At 42.2% G+C, this 15484-nt stretch overlaps 2 protein-coding genes across 3 annotated transcripts in view; both read right to left on the bottom strand.

Annotated features, from left to right (window-relative positions):
• kcnk9 (potassium channel, subfamily K, member 9) overlaps nt 1-5635 on the bottom strand; it is a gene marked incomplete at both ends in the record, with an annotated part of 29276 nt that extends 23641 nt beyond the window's left edge. Inside the window, one exon of the mRNA XM_079176236.1 lies at nt 5029-5635. Within this exon, the coding sequence (XP_079032362.1) occupies nt 5029-5635 (607 nt within the window). The remainder of the gene's footprint in view (nt 1-5028) is intronic.
• An 8160-nt stretch (nt 5636-13795) lies between these two features.
• The window catches only part of trappc9 (trafficking protein particle complex subunit 9), a 156222-nt gene continuing 154533 nt past the window's right edge, over nt 13796-15484 (bottom strand). For both annotated transcript variants that reach the window (XM_079175870.1, XM_079175869.1), the window contains one exon: nt 13796-15110. In XM_079175870.1, the coding sequence (XP_079031996.1) occupies nt 14931-15110 (180 nt within the window). In that variant the 3' untranslated portion in view covers nt 13796-14930. The remainder of the gene's footprint in view (nt 15111-15484) is intronic.

The raw sequence follows: 15484 nt of genomic DNA on the forward strand, positions 1-15484 counted from the left end.
AAATTACAGATTACAAAGCATTTATGTTTTTGTCTGCCATTTAACACGGTCTTAAATAGCTCCTCACCTTCATTAGTCTGAGTTTCAGGAAGTGTTTCGCTAACGTTTCGGTGACGTCTTATTAACGCCGTTTCTTACTCGAGCAAGTTAAAAATGAAACACTGAATTCTCGCAGTAATTTACACATTTATGGACGAGAGCTTTGGTACAATCTTGAGTTATTGTTGAAAGCATCACTGGCCTCAGTCACACCCTAAACTGCCCATCTACACACATGTTGATGTTTCCAGACATTTGGCAGAGATGACTTTCACCTTTTAAGCTGTCTTTAGTCTCCCGGCAACACGAGGGCCTCAACACTGTGAGAAAGCTGCCTATTTATACGCACTACTGCATACTGCGGTCGCCTTTCTCCATCCGAGCAGAGTTCGGGGGAGAACACCTTGCTGTCATCACTAAGTGTCACATTGGGTGCAATTAGTCACAGGTATAAATATAGTCAAATCACAGGGTCAATCTGGATGGAGGGGAGGGTGTTTACAGCCTCATCATGTTGACCGCGATGGGCCCCCGGAGACAGCTGGTCTGACATGTGCTAACAGTATCACAGCTGGGCTCCACTTTCAGACTTCCAGACATTTATTTTTTCTTGTGGAGGTGTTTATGGAGGCATGGTGATAATGATGATGAGCTTCTGATAACGGATTACCAAAAGTTCCCTTCAAACTAAACATTTGACTTTGTTTATGGGTGAGGAGCGCTCAGGCCTCCAGCTGTAGAGACACAGATCTTTTTTAAATCCTCCGTGAGTAAGTGTGTAAAGCCTCGGGTCCTCAGTTTAAAACACATGCTTGAGATTCTGTCTTTGTCATACTGCAGCCACCACTTTTACTGTATCTACTACTACTACTTGCTGCTATTCCACCTACTGTTATATTTGAATGGCACTGGGATTATACTGAACGTTACTGCCACACATCCAAAGAAAATACATTTGGTACAAATTTACTCCGGCTGCTGCCGACACTAACGACTGGTCGTGCGAGCTGTTTGATTTAGGAAACGTGGAAAGTGAGCTCTATTTGTCTCTTGATTGCTGTACATACCATGATGATTTATGACTTTCAATTTCATATGAAAATATTCACCAAAACCCTGAAATATTAGTCGATCAAAAATGTGATTTATTTTCCTTTTTGATTTGGTAAAGTTTTTACTTTTATGTAAAGATTGGACTATTTATTTGGCATTGTCCTGATGTTTACAGTATTGTAACGATACAGGTTTCTAATAATGATACACGCTATATTGGTAATTTGAACCGTAGGTCTAAGATATAATATAATATATAATTTCCTTTATTTTTGGTCTTGTTTTTGGACGTTCTACTATTACTATTAAGGTTACAAATACTGCTTTTTCCATTACTTCTACAAGACCATTTACTACAGATGTTCCCTATGCAGCTCATGAGGCTTTTGTTGACAAAACAGCTACAACATCCCTGAAGAGATTGATCCAGCAGAATTGATATCAGCCTTTAAATCAATTCTGAAACTTAATTTCACATGATTTAAATCCACATTCTCTCACATTATATTATTTACTCTCCCTAAAAATATTCTTCTGTAGATGTAGGAATCTGGCAGTGTGTGCATAGTCGTGTGGTACCACATATAAACATATATAAATATAAACATCTTGGTACCATATTTCTACTGTCCCACATGATGAAACTAAATGTAATTAGTTTCCACAAACAGCTCATAGTTGACACAGTCCAAATTGTTTTCCTTATCTTTGCAGCAGAGTTTCATTTTTGCACAAAGTTGCTTTCAATCATTGAGTGAACTCATCAAATCAAAACTCTTCCGTCTAAAGACATGGAAGGCCGGGTCACATACTACCTGCAAATCATTTGTAGCTATGGATTTAACCTGCAAGATGAAACGTCTCTGCCTTAGTGAGCCTGGATGGACCGGCACATCACAGAAGAAGATATCAAACCTGACATCAAGACACTTTCCTGTGATTGTCTCAACTTCATCCGATGTCTGTGGCATCAAGGAAATCTGTTCCAAAACTACAGTAATCTCCACTACATATTGTACCAGCAAGAATATGACCAGATGACGTAGAGTTTCATCTAATGATGGCTCATTCTTAGCCTTTTGTGAAACTAAACCTTGAGTTCTATAGAAAGTTGTCTCTCTGCTGCTGGCCTTTGTTCTGATATGCAGTGGTGACCATTTCATACAGTAGGCCTCAAACTAGAGCAAGGTAAATATGGTCAAAGAATGAGTGTAATATTCTGTGCTTCTGTTATATGTCAACAAATCAAAGTCCAAAACCACCGTCTGTCAATACTTGCTTTCTTCCCCATCCTGTCTTTTCCCATCAGCCCCAAGTCCATCAGTTCCTTCTGAAGACGTAAATCTTTTAACATTTTTATATATTGTGATACTAAATGATTTCCTAAACCAGCTGGGGTTTGTAGCTTTTAGCAAATGTTACTCAAACGTAAGGAGAATTTCTATTACATTTGATAGGAACTATTTCCAGCTGCGGATTGACACCCATTGGTGCTCTAAATTAGCATTTACAGCAGCAGAAGAGTAAAAGTAGGATTGAGATTAGATACAGCATGCGTTCATTGTTGGTTTATGGTATTTTCATGGGGCTTGGTGCCAATAAAAAAAGAATATATAATATTACCAGCCTCGTCTTTCAAGATAAAATAGGATTACATGAGAATTTCTTCATCCTCACTGGAGGACATTTTGTCAATATCACAATAGTAACAGTGTTTCCGGCTGCAGTAGCTCAGTCCATGGGGACTTGGCTTGGAAACTGAAGGATCGCCTTGAGCAAGGCACCGAACCCCCAAACTGCTCCGGGGTTGCCGTACTATGGCTGACCCTGCACTGACCCCTCTGACATGCATGTGTGTGGAGTGTGTGTTGGTATCTAGGAGGGATATGCGAAGAATACATTTACATTGCTCAGTGTGAATTACCACGATTGACAGATAAAGCATCCTCTATTTTTCCAATTCTGGTCCATAAGATAAATGTCATATGTATGCAAGATGGCACATAAAATAAACAATAAAATGAACTTTGTTCTACTGTTTTTTTACATGATTAACAAGTCTGCAAACGTGTAAAACACCACCCCCTATAAACTCATTTTGTGAGCCTTTTATTATAATTTTATGAGCAGATTTAGTAAAATGATAACACTATATGGTCATATGATCATGACAGTTCCACTGAAAGTTTATAAACATTATTATCTCACATTCATTTTTACAACAGTGTATTTTGGACTTTCTAAAACAAAACACTGATTCTTCTGAAGTTGTTTCCCTTTTCTTTGTTGCATTAACAAATAAATCAATTCAAGCAGTGTCACACAGTATACATGTCCTGTCCAACTTTGATCTAAACAACTGTATTTCCCTTCTAATTCAAGTGCAGGCATGAAGATCAGGTTGATAGTCTGACTGTCCCCTGAACCGTTCTTATACTGTTAAAGAGTATGGTGATGCATAAAAGCGCCCTGTTTCCCACAGAGGAAACACCTGCAGTAAACGTAACCACTTCACAGAACATAAATATTACAATGGCTCGTCGCTGTAGCCTGGAAACAACAGTGGATCCAGCTTCACCGCTCTGTGCGGTCGTCCCTTTTAAGTGTTGCCTGGCAGACTGGAGGACAGTCCTGGTGCATTATAGTTTCCTCCAAATAAAAGTCCTCCTCTCGACTAACTATCTGATTTCAGGAATGGAGAAAGCGCTTCTCTGTGACCTCTGCGGGAAGGGAAGTTCATGTTGAATGTCCTGCCACTTAATCTAAACTCAGCTGATCTTTCTTTTTTTTTTTTTGGTAGTGCAGTTTGAACAGCTCGATTGGCTAGAGCTCCATTCAGAATTACGGTGATTACAATTCAGAAAGAATGTGGCTTGCTTTTGGAGCGTAAACAAAGAGTGCAATCCTCCGCTTGAACTACATCTGTATGACGCAATTGCATCATCGCGTCAAACTGATGTAATACATTTCTCCTTTTAAGGGGGGATCATAAGAAATGAATGAGTTTATGAAAACTGGATTGATTTGTCCTTAGAGTTTTTAGTTCTCATGATCCCTTAGCTCTCATATAGTTCTCCATCTATTTCTCATTTGCAATCACCTGTAGTAAAGCTCTTTGATCACACACATTTGCAGCAAAACAAAAACCTCAGCGACCCTTAAACGTAATGCAAATCTAACCAAAGATATATTTATTAAAATGCTAAATTAAGTGGGTAAAGTGAACCAGGATCAGTAAAAGTGGCGCCAGATTCCACTCTCCGAACTCATCCCGCCTGCGGCTGAACTAAGAGGAGCTGTCCTTTCAGCACCACAACACTCTGCTGCGTCCCTTACAGGCGCTCTGAACCGGTCCCGCTCACAGAGCCTCGTCATCCTCCCTGCACAGCTCCACGTCCCCTCTGCCCGAGCTTTCAGGTGTAAATCGCGGCGTGTCTAACACCCTCAACTCGTTGCTCTCTGTCAGACTTTGAGCTGCATCTCGGTGACGCGCCGTCAAAAGTTGAATCTTAACGTGCAGTGGCTACACCAACGGAAAGGATGTGTGCGTTTTAACAGTCCTCTGAGTGCGCTACGTCATTCTCAAGAGGTGATTTATGAAAGCATCAGTCCAAATGCCCTGTATATGTTTGACCGCGGTGACACAAAGCTCCCTCCTCGGCTCCAACTCCCGTGTGACTATTGCAACATGTTGCTTAAAAACTTTATCTCGAGACTCGTGGCTCCAATTGAAATGTTTGTGATCAGATCAGATTGTTTTTGACAGCTCTCAATATGAACATAACCATCATATCCGTTCGCGTTTTATTGCCTTGAAAATGTATTTGTCCTCATAATAAACCACGTCCTGTTGCGCAACAGTGATCATACGCCGACACTGAGAGGCACCTGTAATGATTACGGGGGCTCGGTTATACTGGTTTTAGAGAAACTTACCTATGGTGGTTATAACCGTGATGGCAAAGTAAAATGACCCTGCGAATTTCCACTGCACCCCGGCTCTGTGGGGCTCTGCGTCCATGATGATGGTCTCCAGTTTGCGGTAATCATCCTCGCTGATGTTATATTTCCCCTGGAGACGCTTCTCCTCGGCTTCCAGGCGCTCCTTTTCCAGCATCTCGGAGTCGGACTCCAGGGCGTCAAAGACGGCGGCCCCGACGAGCAGGTATGTGAACGTGCAAATGATCAGGGACAAGGTCCGCACGTTTTGCCGCTTCATGGCCAACAGGAACCGGCGACCGAGGGGCTCATGTCCCCTCGGATTCCCTGGGAAGGCGCAGCGAGCGTGGGGGAAGCCGTGTGAACAGCGCCTGGAGGCGGAGGCGCAGAAAGGTGAGCTCCGGTGATCGTGGTGGATGCCGGAGTCGTGGCAGCGGTGGAAATCCCCCACCTTATAGTGATCCCGGTGACAGACCCCCAGATCCTGCTCTTGGTTCGCGGAGAGACACAAGAGACTGCTCGATCGCCTGGACCAGGAGCCCTGCAGCCGAAAGACCCTGCGCAAGACCTGCCCAAACCAAGTCCTCCCGGAGCGCAGTGCCATCAACAAGCTACTTCCAATATCGGCAGTTGGTGTATTTCCCCCCCCCCCCAAGTGAATTATACTGATCTGAATAAATTCGTCCAATCAAATAAATTATCGGTGACAGATCCTTTTCTTTCAAGCTCCACTCACTTTGTCTTTGCTGTGATTTAAAATGTCCTATAACAAGACATCTTTCCGCATGTCTCTAAGTTTCAGCTGAACACCAACCTGTTCACCTCATCAGCATGCAGGCTATTTTTAGCAGCCATTCCCCATATACCCCCAAAAATCCAGCTCCCGAGAAATCCTTAAATCTTCCTCGCAAACAGCGGACATCCTCATCAGAAATGTGCTGAGTCGCTGATAAGACGGGAGGGTCACAGGGTATCGCAGGGGAACATCAAGTTGGGACTCTCACAATGCGCAGATCATTCATTTTCACAGATGTATTTCCCTTTTCAGTTGCTTTATTCCTTGATCAACTAATCACTTGTTTAGAGGAATACAAAACATATTCCAAGCACGCAACAAATCATCGTCGACAACAGGTTCCATCGCAAAGTAGAGTTTCTCCCAAATGGATGTCTTGTTTTTAGGATGTGTAGAGAAGAATAAAAACACTTTAGAGCTCGAACAAAAGGCTACAGCGCGCTCCGTGCCCGGACTGGCACACATGCTCCGTTGCGCACATCCACACGTCCTCTCCCGTCTGCTGAGGAGTTTAATCTGATTTTAAAAAACAAAAACAAAAGAGAAAGAAAATAATAAACGTGTTTCCCGTCGTCGTGCGGGGGCCTCTGAGTTAACCGTGCGTGTCACGAACTGCTCGTATTTTGAAGGCTCCACATTTTATGTCTCCACGCACTCCAGACTCTAATCGGTGGGCGTTGCTCCGCCTGTCTCTGTGTTCCTCTCTTTTTCCAAGTGTCACGATTCATTTAAATTCTGGCCTGAGTATCTGCTTACTCTTAGAAGCTGTCTCTTCGGGAAAAATATCCTGGGGCACAGCTGAATGCCCCCCCCCCTCCACACCGCGCGACCTCCCACATTGACCACTCCTACTCATTATATGGACAGAGAGGGTTTACTCAAACTCAGATGGTCCCTTTAGTCCTTTTTTACATTCCGTGGGCAGCGGGGAATCTGCGCTCCAAGTCGGGCTCAGCTGCACAGGCTGCCGTGCTGTCCAGGGTGCTGAAGTCTGGCAGACTGATGCGCTGCTGCGCACAATGCTATCCAAGTCATAGTACACACCATTTGGAAGATACATGCAACAGGGAGTAATGAATATAAGGAGATTTTGTTTATAAACAACCTACCCTAAAAAAAACAAGGAGAGATTACCATCCAGACCATGAAGGGCTCCAGGTTCACAGTGAACCTTGTGGTCATCTGTTAATAGCTAGCACAACCTTAACTGGAGTAATACGGGAATTATGGTACCTGATTTTGATCTAATCTTGAGGCCCCATAAGGACCCCATAAGGACCTCAACACCTCCTTTTAAGGCCTATATTTCGTTCACTTTACACTGTAAATTTACAGCATGCTACTTCTCGTGCTTTGCATCTTTTAACTCCAATCGTGTACATTTGGAGACGAGCTGAAATGAACAGTTTGCATGAGTTTTAATTGCAGTAGCAGCCAAATGTAGGCAGAAAGAAACCTCCCAGCATGCATTGGAGTAAAAGACTGACAGACAGGGCTTATTTCATGTACGTTCCTCCTTGTGATTAACACAGTGTTTAACGTTTCCTCAACTCAATTATTGTTGCACTGTTAGTGATGTGAATCCATGTTGTAGGCTGAGGAGTTGATTGAATATTATTCCAAGACTTTGTGGTATAATTGGTATAATTGGACATTAATATTTAGTGATCTGAAATTATCAGAGCACTGTAAGTGCAGTAATTAACACCAGGCAGAAAAACTCCTGATAGAAACGAATCTATCCTTGAAATGATTCAAATGTGGATGAAAAGCAAGAGTGCTCTTTTTAGTCTTTCTCTTCAAAGTCGACATTTCATGTAAATAGATTCTCTTAACTGCGAGTGAGTATTGTCATCATTGTAGAGAAAAGCTGTAAAACACTAATTAACGGATGAGAGGGAGAACATAGGAGATACTTTATAAACCACAACTAGAAATTCATACTTTGCTTATTTAATATTTTTTATTTGGGACCAAGCCAAAGTGAAGACTGAATACAAGTCCACAAGTGTCCACGATTTGGGCCACCTCATTACAGACTATTAGAAGGTAACACATTGGATGGGTACATGGGGAAATGGGTGAAAAAGGTTCCTATACTGATTATATAACATATCAATGAACACTTGAAATAACATCCGCCTAGCAACACTGTATGGCAGTGACTAGACTCCACGGTTCTTTACCCTTTTGACCGGATGCAAATACTCTACTTTAATTACGCTACTTTTCTCACTTCCACTGAGAGATAATTAAAGAATAAATCCATAAAATGATATCCTGGACTGGAAACCTCAACTATGTAACTACTTTTTTTCAAATGCATTTTCCATGATGTTCTTTTCACTTTTTTTTTTATTTTTCATATCATTTCCTGGAACACAGATTGTCCTCCAGTCTGATATTACGAGGATTGTCGACAACTCATGAGAAAAAAAGAAGATAAATAATGTAAAGATGTTATTTTATTTTATATCTAAGTGAGGTCTGGTCTCCTTGTGATATCTTTACTGCTTGTTTTTTACAAAAAAAATGTGTGTGGAAGTAAACAAACCTTCCTAGAGTGAACTGAGCGATAAGAAAAGCAAAAGCAAAAGCTTTTATCAACTTGTGAATTACTAATGTTGCGTTGTGTTTTGTTTTGTTTGCGTTTTTATACACACTGATGTCATGCCGGCTTCTGTAAGCTTTTAAAGGTTCGCCACAAAAGGACTTGAGGGATCCCTTTTTTCCTGTCAGATTCATTTTAGGCTTAAAATGAAACTCTGCAAATTGTCCATATTCTCCATGAAAACACACAATACACTAACACACAGGAACAAGCTGGCCTCAGTAAGAAGTTGAGTGCATGTAGACGCCAAGACGTCAACCCGCAGTGTTTCATTATGCAGCAATTTAAGAGTCGAAACAGCTCCACTAATCAACATCGTCTGGATATGTACTCGCTCTATATTTAGCTCCCCTTTCTCACAGCTCAAGTGCCCGCTCAGCCCACCTACAGAACTCCGAATACATTCCTGGAGAAGCTCAGAGAGAAAAAAGTTTAATAATGGCAACTGCTTAGATTAGTCTCCATGGTAATGTCACCGAGTTTACAGTACGATCGCTGTGCTCGTCACACGGGCCCGCACAGACACAAATACATCGCCTCAGAAGGCTGCATGACGGCAGAATTCCTCCACGTATGATCTAGAATGACAGCAGAGACATCAGACATGCACAATTAGCAGTGATTGACTGACTGACAGCTGAGTGCGTCTCTGTTCATGTCGCAGCAGCACAAACTGAAAGCACCAGCCTCAGTCTGGAGATAAATCCTTGTCTTCCAACTCATTTGCACAGCGTGTTGTGTGGCACGGTATCATACATCATCCACGCATCGATACCAGCAACACTAGCAAGGTGCCTATGATGTATGGCTTCACTGCAAACAATAGGAATCAGCTAAATCAGCGCACGCAGAATTGAATCGTCCTTTGTGATGTTAAAGTTACAATCTGGAACATCACGATGAGTGGTAATTGCATGCAGGTAGTTTAGGAAGGATTCTTAAAATCCAGGGGTATGAGTTAGCATTTTTGCACTTCAGGTCAAGCCTTAAATGAGGTCATTGGTAAACTAAAGCTTTAAGAGATTTTCAGGTTTTGAGCTACGATATAAAATATGTCAGTAAATACCCCTGTTGCGACTTTTGAGGCTTTTACGCGTCTTAAAAAAGTACGGTTGCTAACAAGTGGCTCATCATGCCGACTGGCCCGCCTTCACAGCCTCGTGGTGTAAACTCACACTCACTTCACCGTGGTGTTGGTCGTTTATGGCCTAACGTTCATAAACATAAAAGTGGTGAATATTATCTTGCTGAACAAAATGTGTAAGAATCATAAATGTTCGTTTGCCACAGAAATGGCTTTTTAGTCGAGGGAATGAGTGATATGCTAACTGTGACGCGGGTTGGCCAACATACATACTCTTTGGCTCAATCATCACTGTGTTACCTCATTCTGCGATAGCTAGTGACTTAAAGGCACAATGTGTAGGATTTGTAGGTTTTGGAACGAGCTTTGTCCTCTTGGCGTTACGCTATATTTGCGTTAATTTACGGTTGACATTGTTGTGGCTTCCTCTTGGATGCATGCTTACGATCTGGCTGGTTGCTACTTTTTATAGGGAGTGACGCCCGGAAATGTGCCAAAAAAACAGCAGAATGAAAAGCAAAAAGAAAATACAGAAAGAAGGCCTGCTCGCTGCAGATACAGACACAGCCACACACTATGACTGAGAGGGATTATCTGTGTATGAGACACAGTACATTGTTGTTGTTTTTTTAAGAAAATTGTACTCAATGTGCCTTTAACAGACATTTATTCAAGCGACAATCTTGGAGGTTATCACTTTAAATTAGAGTCTCTATTTTATGTGATTCCTTCATTGGACAGTATTACATATATTATTCAACATGACGGCATGCTTTACCATGGGGATGGACCATGAGATGCAACTGAAAGCACAAGAAAAAGATAATAAACAGGATTGTAATAAGATACATTTTAGTTCATAAACAAGTTAAAGAAAAGTATTTTTTTTTCATTTCATGGGGACTTTAACTGGGAGGCAATGCATGCATACTGTAAGCTGCAGTCACGTTTTAGAGTTCAGGTTTGTTTTATTTCATATTTAGCGGCTCATGTGTCGCTGCAGATAACGTAATTAAGTCAGAGAGTCACACTGGATCAGTAAACAAGCAGCGGATGAGGGTTGCTGTGCGTTTTCTGTGCCAGTGCTACAGGCGTGACAGTGAAAGAGCAGTGCAGGTGTCAAATGGCTCGTCTTTCGTCAGCACACACCCTAATCCCCCCCCCCCCCAACCCTACATCTCTCCACTCCTGAGAACATTTACATACCAAGGTCGCCGATATATGAGTGGACGTCACCAACCACTAAATACTGAAAGAGAGGAGAAAGGGATTTAATTGAACTCTGGCTTTCTTGCAGATTCGTCTGAACACTCTGTGGGGATTGCTCCGCCACTAAATGTACTAAACAACTCATTTTCCTCACTGTTGTAACTGTTTAATATCGGGTGGGGAGGAAATGCTTCAGCACAGAGTGATGGTTGATTGTTAAGGCTGATTGCGATCAGAATTACAGGTGTGCTGCAAGGTAATGAAGGTTGGTGGCTAATAATGCGGAGGTGATGTTCTGATAAGAAACCTCATTTAAACTGGAGACAAGATGCTCAGTCTCTTCTGGGTGTCCTCAGCTCTGGGGAGGGCAGCTTATGGTTTGGGGTGGTGAAGAGCCGTAACACACGCTGATGCTCTCGATACGACGCTGTTTTTCTACTCATGAACGTCTTAAACAAAGACAACATACACATTTTAAAGCTGCTCTAGAGGTATTACAAGGCGGGAGAAAAAGTACTCATATGTTTAGTGCACAATACTCAGATATACAGTAAGTCTTACACTCCAAATTACCCTTGAAGGGGAACTTTCAGTTTCACAGTCTTCTGTGGTGCTGAAGGGAGCTATGTAATGTCCCAGAAATTAAACCCTGATGATGTCATCGGGGTTATCTGGCTCCGTGCTTGGAGGCAACAAACCATTATGCCACGAAGGCATAATAGGAACTGGATACCCGTGACCCATTGCTGAGCCCAACCCACGTTGGAATGATGTCACACTTCCATCCATTCATTTGCATTTACCATGCAGAGAAGGTCAAGCGGAAAAGACACAATCCAGTTGCACGATATGTAGGGAGCAGCATCTCAGCCTGGTGTCACTCCCAACGCATCTTCATATCACACAAAACTTATTTTAAGTAGGGCTACTTTCCCCCCACCAACCCTAACTAAGTATGTTTGTTCCCTAAACCTAACCGTGACCGTATAACGTTATATATAACGTTAAGCATGTGTTCCAGTGTTAACCGCAACCATTTCACAATGTTAACTGCTTGTGACGTGCGACGCCCCCCGGCGTCTCTATAGCTTCTTCCCGAGCAGCACAACATGACAATAAGGGATGAGATCATGTTGAGCACTTTGGGAGCTTATACGACCATCAAATACACGTTATTGTTTATAATTAGTCTTCAGCAAACTGTCTGCCGAATGTCTATTTGTAGCTGACTCAGTTTAGTTTGTAGGTTCTTCACTTATGTTGCCTTTGTTTGCTGAGCTATGCGTTCAGTTGGGTTTTGTTGACCTCTTTTAGGGTCCCATTCCATATTAGCTTTGCCTTTTCTCATTTTTGTAAAACCCATTATTTTTTAATGTCTTCCGTCCCACCTATTTAGTCCCCAATATCGATGATCTCTCATATCGAATGCAAAGTCACAGCCGCAAAGTAACCAATGACTCAAGCCATCAAATAATCTAGTTAAGAAAAAAGTGGTTTGAGGGAAACACTAAAGTACAGTACTCGTTATCAACCGGTCAGTCTATGATTCTCAAAGCAAATTAAACAAAAAATAAAGGAAAAAAATCAAATGTTGGAGAATCCCTGAATTGAGTGCTTACTTGCTGCTGTAGATGTGTTTAGTTTTTTTGCTCTGGAGCTCCATTTCTTATACTTCCAGCTACCCATGCCAGACCCCAGTATTTAATTATGCGTATAGGGTGAATCTATGCTTCGATAAGTGAGAAAAAGGACACTCTTAATTGCTGCCCTGCTTTGTAATTTAGGCTTATAAAATCGAGTTACCTTTGCTGAAGAAGACCGTTCTGAGGGCGAGTAAACAATATGCCGAGGATAGAACCTCCATATGTTAAGTGAGTTCATGCAGACTGAACCGTGCTGACAGCGGCCCAGCGTCCACACTCTCACATCAACAACACAATCCATTTCTATTGTTGCGCTCAGAGCTGCCTTTCATTTCAAACTTTTCAAAGCCAGTACACACACACATTCCCTCAGACATACACCCACACACACACACACACACACACACACACTCTATTAGATAAACTAATTAATAAGCGTGGAGGGCATGACTTTGGAATTGTTTGCGTTGCATGCATAACCAATGACCTGTGTGGATTCACTGATGTATTATTCACATATGTAAACTAACACACTTATGACGAGTGGAAACGCTGTTTCATCACTGAACTGCTAATGTGACCTTCATGGAGGAAACCGAAAAAAAAGATGTTCGTTATTTCTCATGTTTTCACACGGATCACCGGCGCTTCACATTTCAGAAATGCTGTTATTTTTTGTAGCATACAGAGTTACTTTGAATTTACATAAATACAAACTCATCCCTGGTGTTTGTGGTCTGTGGTCAGGCAGTGTGACTAAGATCCCGTCCTTAATTCATACTCAAGCTCTCATTTCAGACGTTATAGCTGTTTAAGAGGAGGCTGGCTCACTGATAAACCCTCTTTCATATAAAAATGAACCCCCCCGAGCTTCTTCTCCCCCACAAGACATTTCAGCCCTTTGACAAGGCTAATCTTCCCCCAGCATCTCGTCATCACCCAGTTCACATCTGGTCCACCAGTGAGGGGGTGGAAGAAGGGCCTGCAGTGACAGTTTACAACACTCGTACTGTATTAACTTACTGCTGGAGCCTGTGGTACTCTTAAGAGGTTGGAGAAGCAAGGTTGTTACCGACTGATTCAAGGTTCCCAGGTGGATAATGAGTTCCCAGCAGTACATTAGCAGTGCTGTGGCTTCACTGGTTAACTCCCAGTGTATACCTGTAAGGTTTCACTGGAACACAGCGTGTTGCTCAGTCACTCTAAAGGAATGTTACAAATTATTATTAGTCAGCAATGTTTTCTCCGGTAATCAGTGTTTATGGATTTTTTGTGTATGTGAATGTCAGACTGGAGCTTCCCAAAATGTGATAAAGGTCATCTCAGCAGGCAGAAGATGAAGATGGACACAGAGCTATAACGGCCGGGATGGACAAATAAAATGAGTTGGAATAAGGTCAAAATAAACACAGGCTGCTTCTTTAAACATTTATTTACAGCAAGTATATGTCACACATAACGAGAGGCTAATCTATGACTCTCGGGTTCATCAGTCATTCAGTGTGGTGGCACAGAGGCAAGTGAGAACATCCATACAGCAGTAGAAATAAATAGATCTTATGTGTACATAACTAGCTATAGAGTCTGGCTAATCACATTTCCAGTGTTGGTTTGTAGCTCCTCTTCTTCAATCGGGGCTTTTGAGGTTTTCTGCCCAGTAACATGACTTAAGTCTTATTTTATTTTAGTTGATATTTTGCAATTCGAATTGCAAGGTAACGAAATAATTTCCTCAATGAATGGCATTGTGATTAAAAGATCAAACTGCTAAAGATAAGAAAAAGTGTGACAATGATATTAATTCTTGGTTTAAAAAGACGGCAAACTTTCTTATAGCCTCGCAAAATAGTTGGCGCTAGAAGCTTGGCAACATAGCGACTACTTGCATTTAATTCCCTCGCTACCGCTCATTGCGACTAGTTTAGCTTGCTAGCAGTTAGCTAACTAGCAGTTAGCAAGCTAGCTAGCTAAAACCGTAAAACACATTAATTCAAGTAAGCGCAATTGTAGCATCTTTTCCTGTCGCCCATTGACCGAGCACACCATACTGCCTCTCTTGTGTGGAGAACATGGACCATAACGCGGTGCAACACAACTAATAAAACAGCATAAAGTATAATTGAAAACAATAATTTCCCCTTGAAGTTCAGTGTTAATGCAGTTTGGTCAGTGGTGAGAATTAATTTTTCAAGCTTAACGCAAAAGTACAAAGAAAATTAACTTCGTCTGCACAAGCGAGTCAACTGATTGCATGGATTTCCACTGAAATTAAATGATTGAGGTCCGAGCCTTTAAGATTCATAAAGAAAGAGAAGCGGCTTGTTTCTAATGACACCGAACAGATGTTCACTGTATCATTAGCTAGATTGCAAAGTACACACTGATTGTGTGCAGGAGTGTGTCCGTGTGAGTCTGTGCACTTGCCCTCAACTGTTCACACGTTTTAACCTTTAACAACACGATATATACATGTGATTCAATTCGCAAGAATATTGTATTTACAGAGAACAACATCGATTCAATTCTCAGGGCTAAAATGATGAGGCCACCAGGCCCTCAGGCCCCGGCCTGCGGCTGAGCGTCCAGGGCTCGGATGTGGACACTGGGCAGAGTGAACCAGGCTAAAGGAAGCTCTCGTCCAGCACTGTCGTCCTGGAACTTGATATTGAGGAAGAAATCTCCAGTGTAGAGGAAGAGCAGGGCACCGACGCAGACGGAGTTTTCTTTGGGTTTAACCTGGCGACGGCGAAGACAGACAGCAGTAAGAATCATTAGCAGCCAGCTTTCAGTAGCTCCACACAGAACCTGGCACACTGTCAGCCACGAAGCCGGCAGGGGAGAAGGTTTAAAGCCGACTGCGGCTTTGATGAAAATCTACCTAAAAGTGCAGCGTTTCCCCCTTCGTTTGAGAACAATTCCCAAAATGAAGTTGGTTTGCACATTTAGGAATATCATTTGTGCTTTTATCTGCTTTTTAGACTGTAAGCTCTTTGGTTTGGCATCAGCCAAGCCGCTTTTATTCGCCTCCAGCTTGTTTGACATTCAGGAGTAAGACTGTGTTACAGAACAAAGGCTCCCTCCCAGGATCCCCTCTCTGATAAGGGCCTTTT

Source organism: Pholis gunnellus (genome assembly GCF_910591455.1).
Source record: "Pholis gunnellus genome assembly, chromosome: 16".
Lineage (NCBI taxonomy): Eukaryota > Metazoa > Chordata > Actinopteri > Perciformes > Pholidae > Pholis > Pholis gunnellus.